The sequence below is a fragment of the Lutjanus erythropterus genome, chromosome 20, assembly GCF_056507025.1.
Source record: "Lutjanus erythropterus isolate fLutEry1 chromosome 20, fLutEry1.hap2, whole genome shotgun sequence".
Lineage (NCBI taxonomy): Eukaryota > Metazoa > Chordata > Actinopteri > Lutjaniformes > Lutjanidae > Lutjanus > Lutjanus erythropterus.
The window spans coordinates 32389299-32416261 of record NC_139336.1 but is presented as its reverse complement, the minus strand read 5'-3'; the positions used below and the strand labels follow the sequence as shown (position 1 = coordinate 32416261).

Below are 26963 nucleotides of genomic sequence, written 5' to 3'. Positions count from 1 at the left end.
AACTACGTTAATATTCACCTCTACTTACAAGTTTCGCAAACTGAAACTCTCCAACTTGTTCTCATAATGTGACCTTAGTTCATCATGGTTCACTTTTTAAATAACAGACTTTAATTTTTGGACTTGTGGGGAAAGTTTCAAGTATTTTCAGGTCAAAAAGTCCAAGTGAAGTCACGAGTCACTGGTGTTTGCGACTCGAGTCTACGTCCTGTGAGTCCCCACCTCTGCTCATCTGTCCTGCAGTTAACTGTCCATGTCCTTTACTCCTTGTCAGATTGTTAAGCTGTCATCATGTGCGTTGTGTCTTTGTTTCCTTGCATTTCTAACTTTCTAACCTGCCTGTTTTGGATCTCGTTTTATGGATCTATCCACTGTTTCCCTGCATATCAGTCATGACACAAAGGTCTGAATGTTCATGATGGACGATGGCTGTAAGAGTTCCCAAATGAAACCATCAATGCTAATGATTATTATTATTATAATTATCACTCTTTGTCCCATTTCATAAAGATTGAATCACATATAATACAACTTTTCTGCAATAAAAATGGTACTGTATCCTACACAGAGTAAATTCTGCACAAGGTTTTTAAAGGACACGCCTGGTGATATTTCAGTTCTTTCTTATTGTTAACAATGGTAAAAAAAAAAAAAAAAAAAAAAGAGAGACCAAAACCAACACTGGATGTATTGACTTTACAACTCTGGATTAATCCGCTGCTAAAAATAGTCCCCAATAATACAAACAGTACAATTTCCTCCTATTTTAGTAACATTTAATAACAATATAATTTTATAGAAACCACAGAGCCACAGACAGGAAGTCAGAAAGTATTTAGAGACGGACTAACATGTTGTTGGTTTTGGTCTTTTTCTGGGACAACAAGATAAAAACAGAAGAACACAAATAACACAATGCTTACCATTTTAAACACAATACACAATCTAGAACAGTGTCACTGTTGTGTAATTATGAAACCAGAGAAATCTGTTGAGAAATCTCATGAAAAATAAAAGACACAAACAGACACACGAGCCTCTCAGAGTGAGGTGAGAAGATCGATTCCACTCTCATGTTTAACAGTAAAATAAGAAGCTCGAGGAATGACACGATTATTTTAGCTCAGCATAAAGACTGGAAACATGAGGAAACAGCTGGATCCATCCACCGATAACACCTGTGACTTTCTTTTAGCGCTGCAACTAAAGATTATTTTCATTGTCAATTAATCTGTCAATTATCTTCTCAATTAGGGTTCAATGTTAACTTTTTCCACTAGCCTGAAGTCAATTTTTACTTGCCCCTTTACAAATGAACCTAAAGCTAATGACCTCGTTTAATCTGGGGCTGCAATGTCTATAAAATGCCAGAAAATTTCAATACCAGTTCCTCAACGTTCAAAGTGATGTCTTAAAATATCTTGTTTTGGTCCACAACCAACAATATTCAGTTAAGTATAATAATGAACACAGAAAAGTGGGAAATCTCCTTATTTGACCAGCTGAAAACTGCATTTTTGCATAGAAAGTGTACCTCCAATCATGTTCTAAACAATATAAAATGTGGTGGCTGTGGAGAGAGCAATATTTATAAAAAGGCAGTTTCCTCTTTTTTTTATATATAATGTTATATTTACTGGTTTTTGGCATTTAAGGAACAAACAGCCACACACACACACAAACACCCCGATATTCAGGGAAAAAGAGAAATGAATGAGAAAAAGAAAAGAAAAAGACAAATAAATATGCATTCATATATCTATAAAAAAAATATAGAAAAAAATTTAATTACATAAAAATAAGTGACCACATGGGTTCATTTCTCCAGAGGAACTGATCGTGGATAAGTACAACCTTCACTTTAAAAAACCCCGAACTATCCCTTTAATGTCCAGACATGAGAGTGTTATCGATCTTTTCCTCCAACTCTTGGCAAGAGCGGGAATAAGTGCATTTCCCAAATTGTACTCAAATCACTCTGATCCAAAACTACACACACACCACTCTGCATCTCTCTGACTCTCACACACACACACACACACACACACACACACACACACACTGCATTTTTTAAAGGTGTAACAGACAGGTAGACGGACAGACGGACAGACACAGAGCTGTATACCAGTGCAGCAGAGGGGACGTTGCCTTTGGGACTGGTGACTATGCTGTTTCTCGTGCTGTTTGTCTGCGGCTGTGCAGGAAACACAAAGTGTTACATTAGTGTTGAGCAGCAGCAGCGACGGTGAGAGGTGCCATCTGCTGGCTGTAAAGTCGGTAGTTACTGTGTAAAAAAACCCCAAAAAACAGTGTAATACAGGTAAAAATAGCAGACAGAAGCAGCAGAGCGCTCCAGAGACAAAAATAGGTGAAGCGCAGTCGTCCAACTTGCAGAGCAGTCAGTCAAAAACCAGACAGGCTGTGGATCCAAAAAAGGCTTCCCCACATTTATGACTACAGAATTAATTAGACAGAAAGGTTTTACACAATTCATCATGTCAGCAGAGCTGGGAAGTAACTAAATACTTCATTTCTGTACTTATGGCGGCAGGTAACAGCACTTTACCCGAGTATGAGACAATTTTTTCATGTTTACTGGCAACATTTTAACACAAATATCTGTACTTTATACTCTTTACATTTTCAAAACAGGCTTGTTAGTATTTAATATCAATATATGTTTTGTATCACTGAGTGCCGCCTGCCAACATCAAGACTGAGTTCAACCTCAGCAGAACAAACAAAGACGAAGAAAAGATGATTCTGTGGTTTAACTGACAGTGAAGATCAAGTGTGACAGATGTAACGAGACAAAACGGTCATATAAGATGTGACAAGACATATAAGACATAAAAAAGACAAAAAAAAAAGATGTAACAAGACAAAAAAGATATAATAATAAGATGAAGTCATAAAGGACATTACAAAACATAAAAGGGGTATCAAGACGTAAAAGACAAAAAAATGACGCAAAAGACGTAACAAGACAAAAAAATCATTAAGGACATGACATAAAGAACGTAAAAGACAAAAATATAACATGAAAGACGTAGCAAGACAAAAAGATGTAACATGATGAAAAAGTAATAACAGATGTCAGAAGTCATAAATGACACACTGAACTTAATAAGACAAAAAGATGCAACAAGACAATGTAAAAAAAAAACGTAAATTACATAACAGGACGAAAAATAATGACAAAGACAAAAGACCAAAAAGATATAAAAGCCAAAACAAAAGGTCTAACTGATTAAAAATCACATAAAAAAAAGTAACAAGACAAAAAAACAACATAAAAGATGTAACAAGATGTAAAAGACAAAAAACAAAAAACTAACAAGGCAAAAAAGTAAGTGAAACTATGTTTTTCTTTAATACTTTGAGTACATTCCTGAGCCTGTAGTTTTTCACTTTTACTTGAGTACAGATGAGTCAGTACTGTGTGTACTTTTTGCCTGTGCAAAACTCTGCATGTCAGTTAATTTCTATCTGCTGTAAAAAACATAAATAAAAAAAAAAATAAAATAAATCAATGGCAGTCAGGGCTCAGATTTTCCAGTCTGGGCTTTTTCATTTTCATCGCCTTTCACTGGATTTGGCAGATGGCAAATGAAACCAATGACAGCTGTGCACCTCTGCAACATCTGTCAGATATAAAGAAACAAGCATCACATCCATTTCGCCAAACTGCATGTGCTCTTCCAGCAGACATTAAATGTCTCGTAATGTATCCCTCCCGAGTAAACAACTTTCAGCTGCCTCGTTCCAGGCGGAGGAAGATGAGGTCAGAGGGACGGAGACGCAGCGCTTATGAAAGGACCGAACAGGCCATTCACACGCAGCCAACGACATGCTAAATATACAGACGCGCTGCTTTATAAGGACTCGTAACCAACTCCTCCATGACAACATGCACAGACACATAAATGCAGACACGACGCAGCAGCTTCATGCTTGAAACCAGTCGACTAACTGCATTTTCTGCTCATTATTTTCCTCAGCAGGTTGCCTGTAATTGATTGTCAGACTCAAGAAAAAAGAGGGACAGAAATCAAATTACAGGGAGATGATGGAGAAGGGTAGGCGAGAAGAAATGGCTTCAGAGATGATGCAACAATATTTGCAAATGTGTAGATTCTCATTTAAAACACCCACTTGTACTGTATTTGGTATATTTTTGGATACTTTAATGAGACTGTGGAGGGACAGAGGGACGAAACGCCTCTAAAGTGAGTCCGTGCCTCCTGTGGACTCGGATGACGAACGTTTCTATTCAGGTATGAAAACTAAACTATTTAAAAAGCTCCTCTGATTTTAAAAGCAGCAGGTCAGCAGGAATATGCTAAAGGGAAAGTTGAATGTTACAGCACGACTCGGCCCACGGGGCACAAAAATCTATCTGCAAACTTTTGTTTTAATTACATAAAACAGATATCTGACTTTTGAGAACAATTCACCTGGCGGAGGCCCCGACTCTGAGCTGATGGGCTTCTTATCCCAGAACCCAAAGTCACGTCTTCGAAAAAGAGGAAAAGGCAACAAACCCTCATGTTTAAAAGGCTGGAACCAGCAAAAACCAGCCGAAAGTGTCAATCGATTATCACAATAGTTGGTTTCTGAAGGATTTTTTATTTTTCTTTGTCTTTGTCCAAATTAAATTTAACGTGTTCGTCTTGTCACACGCATCAGTCATGGTGAAAATTGATGTATTTTTTGCGTTTTGTGCGTGGGTGTTGCAAAATGCCGCAGTAGCGCCCCCTGCAAAATTTCAACAATGTAGCCCTGCCAGTACGTTTCCCCTACGTGTACGAAAATTGGTAGACACATGTATAACGTCCAGACGTATATAAAAAAAAAAGTCTCTTGGAGCCATACCCTAAACCCAACAGGAAGTCAGCCATTTTGAATTTACTCTGCAGCTTTTACTCCGTGTTTGGTGATTTCCAGGTGTTGTATTTTAACGTACTCCAACAGAATTAATCAGATCAATATCAAAATTGGTGCGTCCAATCTGTAAACCTTTGAGATGAAAACTTATTAAAAGATTATGTTTTTGCTGAACGGCGTGGTCGTGGCATGGTGCTGAATTTTGACGTTTTGCCATGAAACAGGAAGTTGCTGTAACTTTGGTGTAAATGGTCAAATCTGCCCCAGACTTCATGTTTGATAAGAGTCCCGGCCTGAACGCTTCTGCATGATAACAATATTTATCATGACAATATTTAGTCATAGTGCCACCTAGTGGCAACAGGAAATGACATGTTTTATATTGTGTTGTGCTCCTCCTATCAGGTTGACCTAATCAAAATTAAATGATAATCCTCTGTTGTGAAGATGGTGACATTTTGCCAAACGGCGAATGACACAGGAAGTCATGATTTATATACAGCCACTTTTCACCCAGTACCAAATATCAGTTAGTATTGATTACTTAAACATCAGGAAAAGTACGATCCTGATTCCTTTTTAAGCTTCAAATCAAGAAAAATATAAGAAACATTAAAGTCCACTGAAAGAAACCATCTTGATTAAATCTGTCACCACAGCTGTGATGTGAAAATAGGGACCTTCCTGGGTGAAGCAGGAGGTTTCTGTAGCTGCTGAGGTGACCGCGTCCGTGGCTTCACGCCCGAATTAGAGACGCCCATTAGTGTCACTGAAAATCAAAGGGCAGAAATCAGCCAGCAGTTTTTAAAGCACCGGACCTCTTCTTTGAAGGCATTTGCTGCAGTGTTTATCCTGCCGGCCCTCCAGCCGCAGGGATAAACAACCATTCAGCTGGAACGTCAAACTAAAAACCCTTCATCTGTGCCGTCTTCGTCTGTGGCGTCCTTATTCTCTGACTCGTGAGGTGAGGAGGGTCGTGTAAACAGACTCACGTGTGAACTCTGCAAACAGCTTCGATAGAGATGAAAATAAAGCTGCAGTCCTGCAAGATAAACTTTAATAAAAGTCTATTTACCAGGTAAAAAAGGTGTGGCTCAGGGAAAAACACTTCTACGAGCAACCAAAGGGGAATGTCCACCACTGTTGCAGATGTTTTTTTAGGAAACAGAGTAACCATGAGATTCTCCCTATCTGGTCATTTTATCCAAATAATGTCTGTTTGCTGCGATGTGTTTTAGCGATGCAAGGGGCTGCAGGCCGGTGTTGCACCATATTTGGTTTCCCACCAGATCCTGCGACCTGCATCGTTTGAGGAGGTACTCAGATCGTTTAGCATCAGAGAGGCAGCAAGGAGCCAGAATATTTTCACATCTAACTCAGTGAATCAAAGGTTTATTTCGACTAAACCAGAGTTGGTGAGAGTTTGAACAGTGGAAAGACAAACAAAGTATTTGTCTGTTCTGTATGCCTTCATACGTGACATGCATTAAATAAACTGTTATTCGATTGGTGCACTGTATGCATGAACTCTGTCGCTGAGTTTAGTGAAGTGTGCACTGCAATGTCCTGCAAAGTCACACCCATCCAGGCAAGTTTTTAGGGCGTCCCAGAGGACAAAGCTGCCTGAAGTAGTCGGCCACTGGCAATACTTCCTGAGTCAGACTAGCATGTTTGCATGCTGACGTTGGTGGCGTTCAGTCTTTCTCGAAAGGTGCATTTTCAGACAGTCTGAAGGAGGAAGAGGTCATGGAGGGAGCTGTTTTCTGACTGACGGCCCAAAGACGTTCCTGCCCAGTTAGATCAAGGACAACGTTCCAAACACGAAACACTCAGACTAAGAAAATCATTAAAAAAAGTGCTGCATTTATCTGAAATGAGAGATTTTGTCAGGAGGAGGGAGGTGATTCATATTTCTACTGAATGAATAATCTTCATTTTACAGGAGCACAAAGGGCTAGAATACAGGCTCTGCAGTTTTAAGAGAAAACGCTGCTGAAATGAATAATGATGTTTAATTTTGCAGGAAATGGATGAAAGTGTTTTGCACATCAATTACATCCTCCACTCGGGAAGCTCAGCACTGTGAGTCTGCCATTGTGTTTCTGAGTCACTGTCTGATTCAACAAACATCATTTTTGATTTACATACTGAAGTCTTCTCTTCTTACTTCACACCAGCGCTAAAAATGTGGTGTTTGGTCAATTAGGCGACATTTAATTTAATGAGAAGCTGCCAGTTGTTCCAATGTTAAATTTAAATGTTCGACACTCATTCTGAATTTATAGCCTGCAACATGTTTTGAGAAAGATGTGACAAAAGCAACAAAAGTAGAGAGAAAGAGAGAAAGTTCTGGACTTCTCAAACAGGCAGATGTCAGGAGGTTCACCACTTTGTGAAAAACTGTGTGGGAAAATAGTCCAACAAGAGCAACGTTTCTCAACGTAAAACCACAGGAGTTTAGAGATTTCACCATCTACAATCCATAACATCATTAAAAGATTAAGAGAATCCAGAGCAATCTCTGCACATAAGGGGTCTGTGACCTTTGACCCCTCAGGCAGCACTGCATTAAAAGCTGCATTAAAAACCCCCATCACTGTATAAAGGATACTACATGAGCTCAGGAACACTGTTTGAACACCGCTAATGTCACAGTTTGTCTCTGCATCTACAAATGACTCTACCATGCAAAGAGGAAGACACATATATATAAGAGGAAATTCAGATTGTTATCAGCACTAACTTAAAAAGACAGCAGCTGTGATGGTATGAGGGGATTTGCAGCAACATGTATGTAACTGATGTATCACAGTGGTGAATTTTAATTGAGTGTATATTTGCAAAAAACAATAAAGTTATTAGTTGGGTTGAAAACTTTCTGTTTTTCTTTACTTTTTACACAACATCCCAACTTTTTTGGAACTGGGGATGTAATTAAAGCGACTGTGTTTTCGCCAGTTTGGGCAGAACACGGTGAAAAAAAAGCTGACAACCGCTGCTTGAATTTTAGTTTCACACGAGACACGAACCGCATTCTCCTGGGTGAGAGTCCTGTATTTGTTTGACCCTTCTTTCCACCCCACCTCATGCATATGCGGACTTCCTCGCTCTTTATGCTGCGTCACCTGACTTCGACTGCAAATTAAAACATTACGCAAGAGGGCTACCTGCAATGTCAAGCGTCAGCCCACTGACTGAGCTGCTGTGTTTGATGCAGTGGGAGTGAGAACGGGCTCTATACGATGTAGATATTAAAAAATCGTGCCGTGTTTCGATCTACAACTCTCCAAATCAGTGCTTACTGTGCACTTCATGTGTTAATACCCAGTTTTGTACCACAGCATCAAAAAATAAGAGAGCAGTTACTTAAAATAAAATTGTAAGGTGTCAATTTTGGTGTAAGAGCTCAAGAAAACAGTCTATTTTTGAAATAATAGGCCCATCAGTCCTCAGTTATAACTGTCACTCCCCCTTAGCGATGATGAAGTGCTCTAACACAGTCATTATATAACAATTGATTTTAACTCTCGCTGATTGCCCTTAGTTATTGCGCCTGCTTTGAAAGAAAAAAATGAGCATATTTCCAGGAAAGTGCTGCAAACTGAGATAAGTGTGTGAGACAAAGAGAGAGGGTGCCTGCGCTGCTGCAGGAGCACTGAAAGAGCTGCAGGGGTTTGTGTGCATTTGTGTGACGTCAGGGTGCAGCAAAGGAGAAGCTGTGATTATGTAATGATAGATTAATCATCTGGTGGGAAATAATCTGAGATTAGCATCGGGCCACGCGAGGAGAGAGGGGAGGGGGGTTGGAGTGCAAGGGGGAGAGAGGAGGAGGAGGAGGAGAGGCTGAAGGAGGAAGAGGAGATGCAGGTTAATGAAAGAGAGCAAGTCACAGAGAAACAGGTCAAGAGAGAAGAGAGGCAGCGACCGAACGCTTCACTTTTAAATATAATTCACACGCCTCATCTCCAAAAAGCTACAGAGCTCCCAAAGTCCCTAAAAAGGATATTGTTTTTTTGTGTGCACAAGTTATTATAATAACTAAAATATCCATATATTGTCCACATAAAGTAATTATCCTGCGAGTGTCAGATCCATATCTTTTGTGCACAAGCTATTCATTTATTTAAACAAGATCCATATCTTATGCTTATAAAAATATTATCTTATATAAATGAGATAGATATCTTGTGCAAAAAAGTTTTTAAAAACGTATCAAAACATGTCAGAGTTACACCTGGTGCAAAGCAACATACAGCACAGCTGTGATTGCTGTTTTTTGACTGATGCAGCTTTCACTTTCAGGCCAAAGGTCCACGCTGTGTCGGTGGTAGAGGCTGACGTTCTGTCAGGAATCCCGTGGGATTCCCACAGAAGGGACGCGAGTTAGTTTCACTATTTATCACGGGACAAAAGTCGACAGGAGTGAGCAGAAGTGCGAATCATCAACAAAAGGTTAGTTTTTTGAAGGCACGTGTGTGTGTGTGGACTGTGGATTGATGGGAACGGACAGAGACGGGATTTTGTCTTTTTTTTACTCTGTCATAGGATTGTGACGGGACAGGAGTGAAAATCCACTGCTGTGTCACACTGTTGTAGGCAGCAAATTAACTTGAGCTCCTCTGTGCGTCTGTTGGTGAGGCACATTTTTGGCGCACTGCTATCTCGCACAAACAGAAAGTGAAAAGTAATTGGTGCAGTCTTTTCCTACGATTTAAACAATGTCTTATTCAGATGGTAAGATGCACCTACACGGGCGGGTTAACAACACACTTACACTCTGCTTCTTACACACACAAGACGCACAGTAGATCATATCTGAGCTCTCATAGGCAGTTAAATTGATCGAGGATCGGGAGACGGTGGAGTCAGAAGGTCCACCTATAATGCAGGGTCTAATGTCACAGCAGTCGTCCTTTTGTGCTTCTGTTGTGTGTAATTGTGTGCACGCACACACACACACACACACACACACACACACACACACACACACACACACACACACACACAGAGTTAGTACAGAGGGAGACTCCTCATCCCATCTCACCCACCTGAAACCCATCTGCTGTTAATCCGAACGTTAATTATGACTGAAAATTTAAATAGTAATGTGCCAGAGGCAGGCACACCTGGCTCTTAAAGGGAATGGAAAATTACACTCTGATTGGTTTAATTTATGTTATGCCTAAAACACACCTATGATTAATTAAGAGACTAAATACAACCTCTCTGTGTCTTGCATCTTACTTTGCACCCGGAAAAGAGCCAAGTACAGTTGGACAGACGGTAAATGTCCCTGCACCATGCACTCTGGACCGTCCACTATAGATCATCTAAATATGGCCCATAATTCTGTGCCAGTGAGCTCCATCTGTTTTGCAGTCGCCTTGAATTTATTATCATAGCCTGTGTGAACAAGATCTTGTGCACATAAAGTAACTTTCATGTGCAAGTTCGAGCCACACCTTTTGTGTTCAAGTCACCATCTTATTTAACTCCTTCCTCACCAATGGCGAGATATTCCGTTAATTGCCGTTTTTACTGCCAGGCTGTAGGGGACGCTGTGACGGATCATCTGACAACACACAACACTTAATGAAGAAGAGAAGTGCCGGATTGAGCAGCAGAATAAGATGATGTTATGTAGAACGAAAACGTCGGCGCTCAGCTGCAGATCTGCGGGACAGAGAGAATCGCCGGTCGCGCTGCAGCCCCCAGACCTCCACAGCGAGGCTGCTCACACCGCCGCCCCTGGGACCCACGCCACAGCCGGCGCAGCGAGCGCTCCAGCTCCGGGCCTCTCAGACAGACTGTTTCGGGCGGGGGGTGGTGGGTACACATGCCACACTGGTGACAGTGATGTCACACACGTAGCATGAAAATAAAATGTCTCTTTCACAAAAACACAATTTTCTCAATTTTTTGTCTGAAAAGTGGATTTTTTGATGCAACAATCAACATTCAATTACTTATTTAAAAAAAGAGTGACGCTCAAACAGGACAGTTCTTTCTGTGTCTGAAACTATCAGATCTGTTCTTTCTTTTGAAATATTCCATGTTAACATATTCATAGAGCTGAAAATTCTCTGGGTGCAAAAAAAAATCAGTGAATTTTGTCAAAAACGCTGGCAACTTTTCTGAAAAAAACTCTGGCAGGGAGAGAGTTCATTGTAACAAGTTATTTAAATGAGTGCACAAGTTTGAGACAAATACCCATCACTCCTGAGGCTTCTTACAAAAAACTCAGGACTGTTTGTGCAAAAGTGAGCATCTTGTATGTATTTAAGGGGAATATCTGTTGCACAAGATAAGAACTTTTATACAGAAGTTATGGATGTTGTTTATACAAGATAATAACTTGTGCAAACAAGTTATGTTGTGCACACAACATAACAGCTTGTTACTACAAGATAAAACACCTCTGGGACTTTGGGAGCTCTGCGAAAAGATCTGTACACAACATCCTGCATCTGAGTCGAATATAACTCACCACCTATGGCTTCACACTGACTCATGCAAGCACACACATGCATGACAACACAGCAGAAACACCACACACACAGTGCAGAGTGCATCACAGACACTTACAGAACCCGACAGACAACAAACTGCAGACACATGTGGGACTGACGAGGAGAAACAGAGGTGCAGCGATAACATCAGTCACGTCCGAGTCACTGCAGATTCAGCGTCTCTTAAGTATTCTCTTCAGGAAATGAAACGGTGCAGAGAGCAATACTTTAATGAGCTTCACTTTGGCACGCGGAGATATTTTAGGTGAAAAATGTCTGCAGTGGAGTGATGCAAAGAGACAGCTGTGCCAAAACGGAGGTAACACGGCCCCCTCAACCCAGGGCTGTTAGCATCAGGGGTGAGAGGGTGCAACCTTCAAAATAAAAGTGTAAAATATCCTCGTCGCGTGTTCCTCTTTGGTAAAGACCAGCATTAAAAACTTTCTTTCTTTAAGTTTGATCTGTATTGTATGGCTGTCAGGCCTGCTTTTATAGAAAAAGCTCTCTCTTCTCAATTAAAGTCTTTTATGAACAGAATAAACGTCTTGTCAGAATTATTACAGTCTGGTTTCTGGGCTCTCCACAGAGCGGAAACAGGTCTAATAGAGGCATTAGAGGACTTGTCACTGCTGGAGACGGCTCAATCTGAGCTCGGCCTTTGATGCGGTGTTGACCGCCAAATTTTATTCAGTCATCCAGCTGAAAAGGTCGGCATTAGAGACACAGATTGAAGTCAATCTAATTAGAAATTCCAACTTAACTCTTTACATGGATGATAAATTAAGTGATCTGTTTACGTGCCCCTAAACATTAATCAGAATAAAAAAAATGTTGTTGACCGCCTGCTGTGAAGCGTCTAATCTGCCAGAAATATAACAGAAGAAGAAGTGGTTCAAGTTTGCAAACCACCAGAAAACAAAGGAGAAGAAGAAGAAGTGTTTTTCGCCCAGTAAAGAAATGATCAGATTAGGCGTCTGCCCTCTTCAGTCCAACTAAAAACTCCTTATTATTCTGATATTATTATTCTAATAATCTGTGGAATATTAGGATCCATGTCAATGATTCATTTACATCATAACGTTTTATTTCTGGCGACAAAAATCAGAAGTTCATTCATGAAGATTGTCTCGCTGATGTCTAAGTTATCATAAACTTTTGATCGCTTTATTGAGTTTATATTCTGCACAAAACAAGTTCAGTGGAAAAATCCCCTCGGCTTTTTGTTGAGTGAACCAGAGAGATGCTAAATTCGGGGTTGGCCTACAAAAATGACTCCACTATGCTGTGGCGTCCCGCAAGGCTCACGTCTGGGCCCCTTGCTGTTCCATTTACATGCTTCCCCTGGGTCACATTATCCACCAAAAATTAATTTTCACTCATATGCAGATGATACTAGTCATTAATGGAAGCAACTATAACTTGAACAAGTTCCTTCCTGGCTATTAATGATCGGATTGTTTTTCACAGACTTTTATAATTACACTAACTTGGCAACTTTTTTGCTCGATCTCTCTTGAAAAACTGTTTTATTTGGTGTTTTTTGAGTCTTTTTTACTTGACGAGGGTTAATATCTGCTGGTAAACAGCGTGTAAACAGAATTTCTTGTTTAAAGAGTAAATATATTTTAGATTATATAATTTTATTAAATATTGGATGTGAGTGTATTTAACTTGTGTTTTCTCAAGTACTGTTTAACTTACACGTTATTGTTGTTAATGTTATCATTATTGTTTTTGTTGTTGTTGTTTTAAACTTTTGAACATCAGCTGCATTGGGAAAAGTTGCACATTTCACTAATTTTCTTTTATTCTTCATGGCTTTTTTAATATTTAATGTTTTGTTTCTACAGTGATGGATGTTATCTGTGGTACTTGGTTCAGCTGGATTATAAGATAATACCCCAGAGCACTCTAGTTCTTCATTAAGTTTATTTGTTTGTTTGCTCTTTTACCATTAAAACAGCTGCTCTTTCTGGCATCACATGAGGCGAATTAATAAAATCGAGGCCAAAATTACAGACAGAAGTATTGATGAATCTCTGAGCTGCGACATGAAGAAGCAGGAAATCATGCTGCACCTTTAAGGCCAAAATAAAACATCTTTAAAATATTAAAGTGAACGCTACAAAGTCAAATCACCTCTAACACGTCTGCCTTTCATCCAAATATTTATGGAATAATAAAAGTAGCTCTGAACACAGTGAAGGACATCCGAACAGCAGAAGGGCAGCCAAGGATGCAAAGAGGGAACAGAGCGAATGAAAACGAGGAGAGAGGAGCTAGCTTACCTTGACATCAGCCTTCTTGTTGAGGAGACTCTTGGCTGCTGCGGAGAGGCAGAACGACACACCCTCAGATGGAAGAGTACACATCATACACCTTCAGATGACCACAGCTCACACAAACACGGCGGCAGACGCACGGCGAGGCATGCATGGAGGTTCACCTGCTCATCGAAGCGCCAGAGGTCTCAAAAAATGGACATGCAGACCACAAACTGAGTGACAATCCCTGCATATGTCCTCCCCTTCTCCACCCTTAAGGGGAGGGAAAAAAAACACTGCTGGACAGAAATCATCCCTCCCTCAAAAACCCCTCCCTCCGTCCTGCAAAACGACATTAAAAACCCAACGAATAAACACACACCGACACACACATTTAAAAAAAAAATCTCCATCCAACTGGCACCTCCTAACCCTGATCCACTGCCCAAAGCATTAGATAAGCAGAGGGCATCAGGCAGGAACAGAGAAAAAAAAAAAAAAAAAGTCAAACTAATTCTCCATATAATCCAAATACACTCACACACAGATGCACGCACAGGCACAGATACAGAGGGAGGGATTAGGAGTGAAAGCATGAGAGGAAGAGGAGGAGCGGAGATGCAGGTGAGTGATAATGGGTTTGTTAATCTGAAGATTAGGGATCCGGATCAGCCGGAATCAACGCAGCGATGAGCGTCTTCAGGCACGAAACTACGGCTGAAAAAAACTTCAGTTTCACAATAAAACTTCCCCAGTTGATCACTTACATTTAGAGAATTAATATTTTGTTTTTAAGTTTTCTGCAGTTTTCTGCTTAAGTATTTAAATCAGGCATTATCTAATTAAATTTATTTTATTTTTTTGCATTAATTTCCACAACAGGATCAGGTTCGAAATTTTCCTTTTTGTGACTCCATATATCAAAAAATACTGTCAGCTGTTTAAAAAAAGAAATATTTACTAATTTGCGAACATTTCCAGAACAGAAATCTGAAAATTGCAGAAATCAGTTTCAAAATTCGTGATTCATTTTGTTGTCGTTTTAAAGTCAAAGGTTTTCCTTTTTTTTCTTTTATTCACTCCATAAATCAGAAAATACTGTCAACATGTGTATTATTTATTTATTATTTATTTTATTTATTTTATCTTATCTTTGAAAATCCAATTTCCCCCGACAGGGATAAATAAAAGAAAGAAAAAGAAATAAACTGTCATGAATAAATAAATCAGAATATGCATGAAATATAAACAAACCCCTCTGTAAAAACCTTCAGAATATAAATGTGGACGTAGAGGAATAAAACTGGAGAGTTTGGCGTCTTTAACTGCTGCTGAAGATTTCTGACTCAGAGTTTTGATCATTATAAGAAAACAGCATTTAAATAAAACAAGACGCTACAGATGAATAATTAAATATGAAAATTAAAAATCTGAAAAACTGCATAAAGCAAAGTTCAAAATTCTGTGTTCATTTTGCTGAAATATTAAAGTAAAATGTTTTTCCCTTTTTATTATTTCATAAATCAGAAAATACTTTCCACATGTCTATTTACTGTATACAGTAGTCCTAATTTATCTTATTTTATTTTGTTCTGTTTTATTTCACTTTTTAATGTGAAATTGATTTTGTCCTACTGGAGTTAAATAAAGCTACATCTCATCTTAACAGCCATGAAAAATAAATAAATAAAAAATAATAATAATAAATTTTCAATGTGTTTTGGGGAATAAAATGTTGAACAAACTCTTCTGTTAAAACCTTCAGAATATAGAAAATATTTAACTGGAAAGTTTTGTGTATAAAGGTGCCTCTGGTTCAGAATAACCAAACAAAAACTTATTTAATTAAAAAAAACAAAACAATACAAAAAAAAACAAAACAAGATACTGTATGTATTAAATTACTTATAAAATTCCATGTAAGACCCTGTGGGTGAATAAAGTTTTAAAAAATTAACTAAAAGATATCACCTTCCTCTGCTGATCACTTACATTAAGACAATTATTCAAATGTTTTCTATTATTTTGTTTAAATATGCAAATGATGCTGTTAATGTCCACTGACATGTTGTGGAACCGAAATAGCCAATAATCTCTCTCTTTTTAAAAAAGATTCAGTCTTTATTTAACCAGGTTAGTCCCACTGAGATCAAGGATTTTTTTAAGGGAGACCTGACGGTTGTGCTACGAACGAAGCTCCACACAGTAAGGATTTCTCTGAGTGAGCCGACTCAACAAAACCTAAAGCCCCAGTCAGAGATAACAGGTATCACGACGGCGGTTATCAACTCGGTTTGCTAACTCAGGCCTCTTCTTCTTCTTCAGACTCTCACATAAAAAAGGAGCGTCTGGTGCATCGTTTGACTCTTCATCTGCAGAGAGCCGCCCACCTCAGTCAGGACGAACAGGTTGTTATTATGGAAAAATATGGAGAATATAAAAAAATATACACTAAAGTAAAAAGCAGCTCTGCTGCTGCAAATAAGACGAGGAACGTTGACAGCAAATTACTGATTGAAAATGTCTGAAAATATGACAGAAAAGTCTGAGAATATAAAAACATAAGTCTGAAAACAGAGTTGCATGCCATTTCCTCAGACTTTCAAACCATATTTTCAGACTTTTATTCCACATTCTTTGTTGAAATCAATATAATAACTGATATAGGAGAATAAACTAGTTTCATTTGGCCTCTGCAGAAAACTATTGCAAAACAAAATAGCAAAACTGACATTGTTACGAGCCTAAAATGTGTTATTTTCCTAGTTTTCATCAATGAAGAGTGGCTTTACCACATCAGTTATATTTCTATTTGATTCCTGTTGTCACTATTGTTTAAAAATCGGGTTTATTTGTCTTCGTATGTTGTCTTGTTCAGGAGTTATGAAAATCAGCATTTCTCGCCATTCACGTGGACAATTCAAGATGGCTGTCAAACGGCCTCCATGGGGCATCAGTTGACCTCAGCAACATCAAAAATTCTCCACTAGGCACAGTTAGTGTCCTAAAATCCCAGGTTACAAAAAAATGCCAGGTGCATGGGAAACAATTTCTCCTAATAGACTTTAGATATGAATTCAAATTATACTCTGCACTCAATTCTGATTTAAAAAGTAACTAAGTAGATTACATAATGTAATTCATACTTAAGTATGAGTAAAAGTGCAGATGTGAAAATCTACTCATTTAAGTCAAAGAATCCCCAAAAAACTACAACAGCTAATTACAGTAATCTGAGTTTTTATAATTAGTTACTTCTACCCCTGGTTACCATGGTGATGTAGCCAGGTTACACCTTCCTGACACTGAAAACTCTCGCGTCGCCCTCTGGCCAAGATGGCAGCTACACAGTTACAGTAAAAGTAAACTGACCAGTGCATGAAATAAAAAACAATGTTTTTGTCCGTAGTTTCTCGCCTTTAGTGTAGCAGGACATGAGAAAAACAAACAAACAAACAAACAAACAAACAAACAAACACAAAATAAACATCCAGAGGCCACAGAGTGTGAGTTCTGGTGTTTGTGATGAAAAACCAGCAGACCTGCTGACATTAATCCCTCATCAGGGCGACACTGAAGCTTCAACTTGAAAGCTTCGCTGCACAATTTTTTTTTTTTTTTGCAGCTCACACTGAAAGACATCTGAACTCCGAGCTACAGCGTGCACAACAAACTGCATGCAATTTGCCTCCTAATTCCCCCTCGGAGGACAAGATGTGACCGTGTCGCACAACAGAGAAGCGAAGATATGTGAGCAGTGATACTCTCTACTTGCAGATCCAGATGAGAGATGAGGCTGCTTACCTTGGCAAACATTTGAGAAGCATTAGAGTGGAAGAGGAAAAAGATTTAGGAGAGAGCAGAGATTAAAACAAGCTGAGGGTTAGCGGCTCTGTGTGATGCTGTGACTCTGGGGGGGGGATTTCCATTTAATCACGTCCGCCACAAGTTCAGCGAGAGGAACGGATGTTAAGTTTTAAGAGAGGAGACCAGAGGTCGGGCAGAGAGGGATGTTTAAACCGTGAGTAACACGTTACCTTGCTCCACGATGCCGGCGGTGGTTCCAGCCACGGCGCTGACGGAGGCTGGGGCTGTAGTCTGTCGACCCACTGAAACACAGAGAGGAAGGCTGAATGAGATGATGGTGAGGAGGAAGATACTTTAGGATGATGGAGAAGAAGCCATGGCTGTTTTTTTTTATTTTAAAGGGTGAGGCTGGAAATAAGTTTGTTGTGTCTGAGTTCCTGTCTGTGGCTCGCAGCTCCAAGCCTGCTGCTGTAAATTTTTAAAAATATCTCACAAATATGAAGTTTTATTTCCTGGTGAAATAATTTCCTAAAACAGCTGCTCACTGGAGTTTTTAAGAAATGTTACCGCTACCCACCGGTGGAAGAAGCACTCTACAGAAGAGTATCAGGGCAAGGCATCAGGGAAAAAAACGATGAGAGGAAGACTGCAATTTTTATTCTTGACATTTTGACTTTATTCTCAAAATACAAAAATTAATTCAAAAATTCCTCCTCTGATTTGTTTATTTTTCCTGTGCCTGGCACTAATAGTTAAACTTCAACTTTATTCATGAGATACAAAATGAAAAAGTCTTCCTGCCTGGCCTTGATACTCCTCCGTAATACTCAGATCTTCTACTGTAAATAAAAGTATCAGCACTAAAGTGTTTATAAGATACAAAACTTTTTTATTTCTTATTTTAAGTTTAAGTTTTCTTATTCAACAAATGTCTCTGCCAGACAAATAAATGAGGTGCAGTTACTGCTGTTTATAGACCAAATATTACAATATTTATGGATTCAGTTTTACTTGATTAAATTCTCGATACTGATTAATCAATTCATGATTAATCATTAAAGGGATAGTTCACCCAAAAATGAAAATTCAGTCATTATCTGGTCACCCTCATGCTGACTAAAGTTCGTGTTTATTTTGTTAGTCTGCAAAACACAGCTGGAGTTTCACAGGAAAACATCTGGTGTAATCCAAGTCTCCTAAAGTCCCAGCATGCCGTTCACACACCATCACACCACACACACACAGTTCAAACAGTGTGCACGTGAACGTGGCTCCAAGCTAAAGATCTACAGTGAAGATTCAGGCTGAAAACATGGTGTAAATAATCTATTTTTAGTCAACTTGGCATGTCAGGGCTTTAGGAAACTTGGATTACACCAGACGAGCAACATGGAGGCATTTTATATTTTTATTCTGTTGTTTTTTTACATTTGAAAACTGGTCACCATTCACTTCCATTGTTTGGGCGATTCTGCAACACCGCTCTCCTTAACTTAAAAACTAAACCCGACCTTCAATCGGCATGACGGTGAGTAGATAATGACTGAATTTTCGTTTCTGGGTGAACTATCCCTTTAACATCCTCACTCCCAACCTGTGTTTACTTTTCCGTCAATATTTCCTGGTTTTCGTTGATCGGATCACCTCGTTGGCTACAAAAAAGGTTTGGATATTAATTCAACTTGTACTCAGCACTCAATTGTGATTTTGAAAGTGACTAAGAGAGTATTTTTACACTGAAGTAATGCTACTTTTACTTAAGTAAAAATCTGAGTACTTCTACCGCTGGTGCAGCCTCTCTCCTCCCTCGTGCACAGAAACAGTCTGACAGCAGCTCCTCATGGCTGGTTAGCTCTGACTACGAGCTCCATGTCTCTCTCCATGCTACACTGAGCGCTGGTCAGTCAGTATCTCTCCTCCCTCGAGTCTCATACAGCTTGTTGCTTCCTCTCTCCTCTGCTGCATCTTTAAAAACCTGCAGCCAGAAGCTTCTTGCAGGCGAGATCCGGTTACGAGGGACACTAAATAAGACAAGTTGCGTACAGAGAAATGTTTTCTTGCTTCTGTAACTTTTGACTGATCAGATGTTTGTCTTGTTTCTGTCTGTCGTCAAACAAAAGAGGCTCACCGAGAAGAATCGAGCAAACAAGTTTCACTGTGTATGAGATTACGGCTAAGGAGCCACGAGCAAATATCTGTGCTGTGTTTCCTCCTTTGCTCTAACACTGCCGCCCATCAACCTGCTGTGTGTTCGTGTGTGTGTGTGTGCATGTGTGAAGAGATGGCAGAAGACAGATGGCATGTCATCCTGTCCTCCTCTCCTCTCCTCTCCCGCTCAGGGCGGCGCTGACATGTTCCCTCGACTGTCGTCTTTTTCTGCGAGCGGCACTCACCAGAGAAGTTCCTGGAGACGAGCATGGTGGTCAGAATGGCCCCCTGCGGAGGGAAAGGACACGACGAGGGTGAAAAGAGTGAAGACGTGCACCTCTGACAGAAACTGGTCACGTCTGGGAAAGAATCCTGCTCAGTTTTTTTTCCCAACAGACACAAGAATGAAACAGATTGAAGGGATAGTTTGTATTATCTAATACTTGTTGACACTTCCTTTTTTTCCTATTTTCTATTTATGCTGCTGTTTTTGACTTGTCATACTTGCCTTAATCTTTATCTATATTTTAAGTACTTTGTTTATTCTTATGTCAGATTCAGATGTCAGATGTCAAATTCCTTGTATGTAAAAACCTACTGGGCAATAATTATCTGATTCTGATTATCGATATTCTACAGAACTTTCACCACTTTACTTTGCCGTCTGACAGCCTTTTCTGACAGAAAATTTTAAACATAAAAGGCTGCGACAGAAAAAAATATTAAATACCATCAAACTTTTTCCTGGGGTCACAGCGGTTGTAGTGCTGAGTCTGAGAGTTATGGTTTAATTTTAATATTTTTCTATGCTGTTGTTATGTATAGTTGTATAAGGCACACAGTTGATATATTTTTTAATTTTCTTGCATGTTAGAATACAGTAACTGAAGTTACAGTGGTTTGGTTTCTCTTAAGCTTTTTGCAGTTACTATAATTTTGACCCTCTAAAATAAAACACATTTAAGAGAAAACATTTGTCCATGTGGCAAAGGGTGTCCTATAACAAATTTTTGACAAAAACTAAAGTGACTCGTTCTTGGTGTTGACGGCCCCGAACACTGAGAGTCCCAACTTCCAGCTCCCAGCGTCATTCAAAGCTTGTGCAGTACCAGATGTTATAAAACAGGCAGCAGAGTTCTCTCTCTAACGACGTGAAATGATGAAACTGATGTGAAAGCAGTGAATTCACGATGAGAAATGGTGGCAAGCATGGCGACTCGTGCTCATAATGGTTATTATGAGGCTTCAGTGGTGTCGGAGTCTTAGAAAGAACAGAAATCAGTCCCTCTTTCTGATATCGGAGCTGTTCTCTCTTTCTGTTGTTCTCACTTCAAATAAGCTTTATTGGCATGACTAAAGGTACATTATCACCAAAGCTAAATTATATTTTAGACAAGAGGACAAAATAGATAAGAACAACATGACAGGGTCCCTCTGCTTCTCACACATGAGGTGCAAAATATCACACAAACATCTGGGCTTTTTGTGTAAATGCACCGTCATGACTGAATACAGCAAACACTTTAACGGACAGATGAAGGCTGAAATGGACGAGAGGGGAGGAAATCTCAGGTAAAAACGAAATGTATGTAATTTATATGATGTTATTTGTTCAGAGTGAACGTGCAGACACTGTAGACGAGCTGAAAACTCAGAAACAACTTGAAGCATTTTCACACCTTGAGTTTCCTCCTGGCGTTAAACTTCTTCAGGCACTCGACCGTCTCCTGTCTGTGCATCATAGAGGCCACCGTCGAGCGTTGCTGCGGGGAGACGGAGAAGAGAACAGAGATGCTGAAAATAAAACATTAGAGGAGCAGCACTGACAGTGACAGGTTTATGTGGGCAGCGGGAGCTGTTGGAGATACTCGCTTCCCGGGAAATGTGTTGATTCTCGGGCTCTTTAGGTGACGACATTTTTGGCAAAAACCCCCGGAGCTAAATGCATTCAGCTGGGCTTTACGTTGTCCTGACAATCATCAAACGTATGTAGACTGAATCTGTTCTATAATACAGTACATGAGCCGACATACGAGGCAGAGCCGGCTGCTGGCAGAGACAGTACGCTGCTCTGCAAGGTAATGGAGGAAGTACTGAGATCCTACGTTAATCAAGGTTCTATGGTTCTAAGATGCCTTGTTGCATTGTCCTGTGTTCCCAAGATTCTCTATTCCAAGGGTCTTATGTTCTCATGGTTCTATGTTCCCATTCTCCCATGTTCCCAAGATCTTATGCCCCATTTTCCTATGTTCACAAGGCTCTATGTTCCTAAGGTACTATGTCTCCAGTGTCTTATGTTCCCAGGGTTTTATGTTCCCAAGATCCTACATTCCATTGTCCTGTGTTCCCAAAATCCTATGATCACAGTGTCCAGGACATTCCGCAGTAGGGTCCTATGTTCCCACAGTACTATGTTCCCAAGATCCTATTTCATTGTCTAATGTACCTAAGGTCCTATTTTGCCAGGGTCTTGTTCTTGGGGCCCTATGTTCCCAAGGCCTTATGATTCCAGGGTCCTACGTTCCCAAGGCCTTATGTTCTCACGGTCCTGTCCCCTAGTTTTACATACTGCATGTGCTTTCCCAGGGTCCTATGTTCCCAAAGTCCAGTGTTCCCAATGCCCTATGTTCCTGTCGCTTTATCCTCCCAGGGTCCTATGTTCCCAAGTCCCTACATTCCAGGATCCTGTTCCCAAGGTACTATGCTCCCAGGGTCTTATGTTTCCTAGTTCTACAGTGTATGTGCTCTTCCAGGGTCCTATTTTCCGAAGGTCCCACGTTCCCTTGTACTACACACTGTATGTGGTTTCCCAGGGTCTAATGTTCCAAAGGTCATGTGTTCCTCAGCTCTATATAATGCATAATGGGTTAGGGTTAGGTATTAGCATAGAACAAAGAACCCTGGGAACACAGATGAGCTCCCAAGTAGCAGTTCTGTGATATTAAAATACTCCAGTATAAGTTCAAATCCTGCAGTGAAAATATCTCAGCAACGTGTACTTAAAGTATAAAAGTTGATGCATTTGACAGTCAAAATAATTTTGATTGATATTCTCCAAACTGTATCATTAAATATAGGATTTAGGTAAATAAATAAAAAAGGGAGGTATCTGTTTTTGACATAATTTCCTGATCTCATGTCAGCTAACATTAATATGAAGACCTGCTGTAAACACATTTACATTGTTGACTGATTATACAAGTCATATTTTCTCTGGAAATATTTGTATGACATTTCAAACAACCCTGGTTATTAGATAAATGTCAATAAATTTCTTTGTGCCTGAAAAACATCCAGTCTTTCTATTTTTTCTCTACTTGTATATTTAACACAGATAAACACTTTAACTGCACGTATCAGAGGATCCTCGCCGGACGCTCGTAAGCTGACAGTGATATTCCCGTATACGAAGAGAACATACAGCAGGAGAACGTATCCCTCAGACAGGCTGCTCTTTTGCCCTCCTGTGGAACATTCAAGTTAATATCTGCAGATACCACAGATCGCATGTTCGGAAACAGATGGTGCTGATATTTGGACAGATGTTCACAAACTTGCTGCTGGAGGATTTACAAATTACAAAGTGTCAAACAGAGGCCGTGGCTTGTGTCTGCAGTAACAGGAACAGGGTGCTGGATGTGTTTATAATTGTACTTACGCAGACCCATGGATGCTTCAGAGCCTCCTGAGCGGTGATTCTCTTGGCTGGGTTGATAGTCAGCATCTGGTTGATCAGATTTTTAGCCTCCGGAGTCACCGTGTCCCACTCTGGGGAGGGAAACTAAACACACCCATGCATTCCCACACAGACATTAAGCATATGAGGCACTTAGAGTGGGCTTCACCAACAAAGACTGATTCAATCTAAGATTAGTTTGAATCAGACTTGGGTTCAAAATGAGTAAATCCAGATTTAAAATTAAGCAGAGCTCTGTTGCACAATTAAAAACTAATCTCTGTTTAGTAAATCAAAGTTTAATGACGTAAACTGAAATGAAAAAGAATTTAATCAATATGGCAATGCTTGTTTACCCAAATTTAAATAAATTAAAAATTAATGTGAGTGCTGTTGAGACCGAATAAGTATAAAAGAGGAGGGAAAACAATTTCAACTGCTCTCAATTCCTTAATGCTGCATTGTTTGCTAGCTTGCTAAAAAGTAAAAAAAAAAAAAGTTACATTGGTTTTTAGACAGCTAAAAAGTTCACAAAATGTTTGACTGTTTGCCAACCAGCTAAAAAGTAAAAGAAATAATGCTATTTTATTCACTGACTTGGTAAAAAGTTAACAAAACATTTTCTAAGTTAAAGTGTTGGTTTAAATTTTAAATTGGAGTTTAAAGTTCTGGTGCAACAGTTAAATTGAATTTAGGTTTGGAGTAAAAACTAAATTGAGGTTTAAATTGAATCTTTCTTCATTTCAAGCTAGTTTAAAAGTTTGGTGCAACATAATTTAAAGTTAAACCACAATTCAGTCTGGTGTAAAAATGAATCCCTGTTGGTTCAATTCAGCCATAATGTAAAGAGACAGGACAACAGAGGCGGGCTCACATCGTACGCTCCGGCTTTGATCTGCTGGTAGAGTTTGTGCTGGTCCTCGTCCCAGAACGGAGGGTATCCAACCAAAAGGATGTAGAGGATCACACCTACACACAAAAACACAACCTTTGTCTGACTGACACGACGGAGAGAGAGGAGGCGGCCGTGAGAAACGCACAGACAAAGAGCTTACCACATGCCCAGATGTCTACAGGTTTACCATACGCCTCCTTCCTCAGCACCTCTGGGGACAAGTAGCCAGGAGTCCCTGCAAATCCTGCATACACACACACACACACACACACACACACACACACACGCACACGCACACGCACACACACACACACACACACACACAGAGATTCTGATAAATAAACAACAACAAAACAACATGTTTACAATCAAGTGGTACATCGTAGTGCTGCTGTTCGTCCAACAGCAGGAACACGACCATGTTTACTGTTGTATCCATGACGACGAACCTCCCCTCATCGTAATCATCGTCATTTTAACCCAAACATGATGTTCTCCTAAATCACCAGACCGAAGAGCCATAAAAGGTTCTTTGGTTTGTCCCCATAGGAGAACCCTTTTTAGTTACTGATAGAACCCCTGTATAAAGTTTCCAGAGGGTTCTACTGAGAACCCATCTATATTCCAAGGGTTTTATCTAGAACCTAGCCAGGGTGTTCTACTCAGAGGCCTTTTTATGTTCCAAGGGTTTTATCTAGAACCCAGCCAGGGTGTCCTACTGAGAACCTTTTTATATCCCAGGGATTTTTTTGAAAATTTACCAAGGGTGTTCTCTTGAGAACCTTTTTATTATCCAAGGGTTTTATTTAGAAGATACTCTGGGGTTTAACAGAGAACCATTGTGCATTCCAAGGGTTTTCTCTAGAACCAACCAAGGGGGTTTTACCAAGAGAACCCTTTAATATTAAGGGTGAAAGAACTCTTGACAAACTCTTAGTGAAATCCTTGAAGAACTCTATTCCAAAAAGAGCTCTTTGGATGAAAATGGTTCTTAATGGAACCCTTAGTTTTACAAAGAACCCTTGACAAACCCTGTCTTTAAAACAGGAGCAAGTGGTTCAGGGTAGAACCTCGGCCCTTCAGACAGAACCCTTTTAGAACCCTCATATCTCAGAGCATAGTGAGTGAAGGAAGCGTCTGAAGCAGCAGATTTTATACATGATGAAGAACGTAACCTAAAATTAAAAAAGAAAAGTAAAGGAACCTGAAAACAAAAAGATCAAGAAGAGACCTTTCACTCAGACGAGATCTAATATTAGAAGAGGAGGGGAAAAAAATCCCTTCCTGTTCGGTGGACTCAGGGGAACGCTGACAAAAAGGATAAAATGACAGTATGGATGAACGGTCCTGTGGAAGCCTTTTCACTTTTCTCCATCAAAATGCTCTGCAGCCTTCAGTGTGACAACTCTGCTGCACATCAGAGCTGTCAGGCTGCACAACCCTTCATGATCAAGAGGAGGAAGAGGAGGACGAGGAGGAAGAGGAGGACGAGGACGGCAACACAAGAGCAGATGTTATTGTTAAGAGAAAAGCAGGGACCTGGATTAATTAAAAATGCACCTTTAATTAGGATTCCCATCACAGTGGCTCTGTGTGATTCCTGGAGTCTTCACAGCTGTCAGACTTTAGACCTGGAATCAGTTTTGGTGCCTAAACTAAACTGCAACATGTATGTGTGCACACTGCAAATGTGTGCCTGTGTATGTGTGTGTGTGTGTGTGTGTGTGTGTGTGTGTGTGTGTGTAACATACCAAACCAAGCCTGCTGGTCTCCTTGAACCTCGATGGCCAGTCCAAAGTCGGCCAGCTTCACTGCCGCGTTCTTACACTTGCTGGCAAGCAGCAGGTTCTCTGGCTGCATGTGCAACACAACACAGAGTCACGTCAGTGACACGCTCCTGTCATGTGACTTTAACAAACACACAACACCTTCAAATGCTAAGCTAAAGCTAAGCTAAACACCTGTTATTTGTAACCGCAAATAACCAGAAAAAAAATAACCAGCCATGGCCCGGACACAGACATGTAAACGCCCCCCGACTTAAACTCCCACACTGAAAGTACATATTGTGTGTCTTTGTGGTGATGTTGCATTGTGGTCATTTTGTGTCTATTTGCAGTTATTTTGCATCTCTGTGTTACTTTTGCACCTTGTGGTTGTTGTGAGTCCCTCAGTGGTCATGTTGCATCTCTTTGAGGTTGTTTTCAGTCTTTTTGTGCCTCTTTAAAGTCATGTTGCATCACTTTGTGTCCATTTGCATCTCTTCACAGTAATATAGTTTCTCTTCATGGTCAGTTTGATCTCTTTGTGGTTGTGTTGCATTTCTTTGCAGTCATTTTGCATATTTTTATGCTCTTTGTTGTCATTGCCACCTTGTTGATAATTTTTGTTTCTTTGTGGTCAGTTTTTGTCTCTTTTTAATCTCTTTGTGGTTCTTCTGTGATTCGTGGTTGTTTTGAGTTGTTTTATGTCTTTGCAGCAGCTTTGTGTTTCTTTGTTGTCACGTTGTCGCTGTGTGTGTCTTTGTAGTCATTTTGCATCTCTTTTTTGTAATTTTGCATCTCTTTTTTGTAATTTTGCATCTCTTTTCGATTTGCAGCTGTTTGATTGACTTTTCAGAAAAAAAAATTCAACAGTCATGTCCTACAGATGTTCGGCAATTTTGCTTCCTTTCTCTGCATCAGGTTGAACTTTGGTGAATTTGAGGGGGTGGAGTCACAGCCGCAACCAATAACATAGACATCTGGCCCCGCCCCCGTATTCACCACTTGAGGTAA

The 26963-nt window shown here is 39.9% G+C and overlaps 1 protein-coding gene across 1 annotated transcript in view; it reads right to left on the bottom strand.

The window, feature by feature from the left end:
- The window catches only part of camk2b2 (calcium/calmodulin-dependent protein kinase (CaM kinase) II beta 2), a 57894-nt gene that overhangs the window by 7239 nt on the left and 23692 nt on the right, over positions 1–26963 (bottom strand). Inside the window, exons 7-15 of the mRNA XM_084746715.1 lie at positions 25938–26040; positions 24347–24430; positions 24166–24260; positions 23274–23396; positions 21295–21378; positions 19861–19903; positions 17698–17769; positions 13685–13722; positions 2126–2194 (exon numbers count right to left, since the gene is read on the bottom strand). Of these exons, the coding sequence (XP_084602841.1) occupies positions 2126–2194; positions 13685–13722; positions 17698–17769; positions 19861–19903; positions 21295–21378; positions 23274–23396; positions 24166–24260; positions 24347–24430; positions 25938–26040 (711 nt within the window). The remainder of the gene's footprint in view (positions 1–2125; positions 2195–13684; positions 13723–17697; positions 17770–19860; positions 19904–21294; positions 21379–23273; positions 23397–24165; positions 24261–24346; positions 24431–25937; positions 26041–26963) is intronic.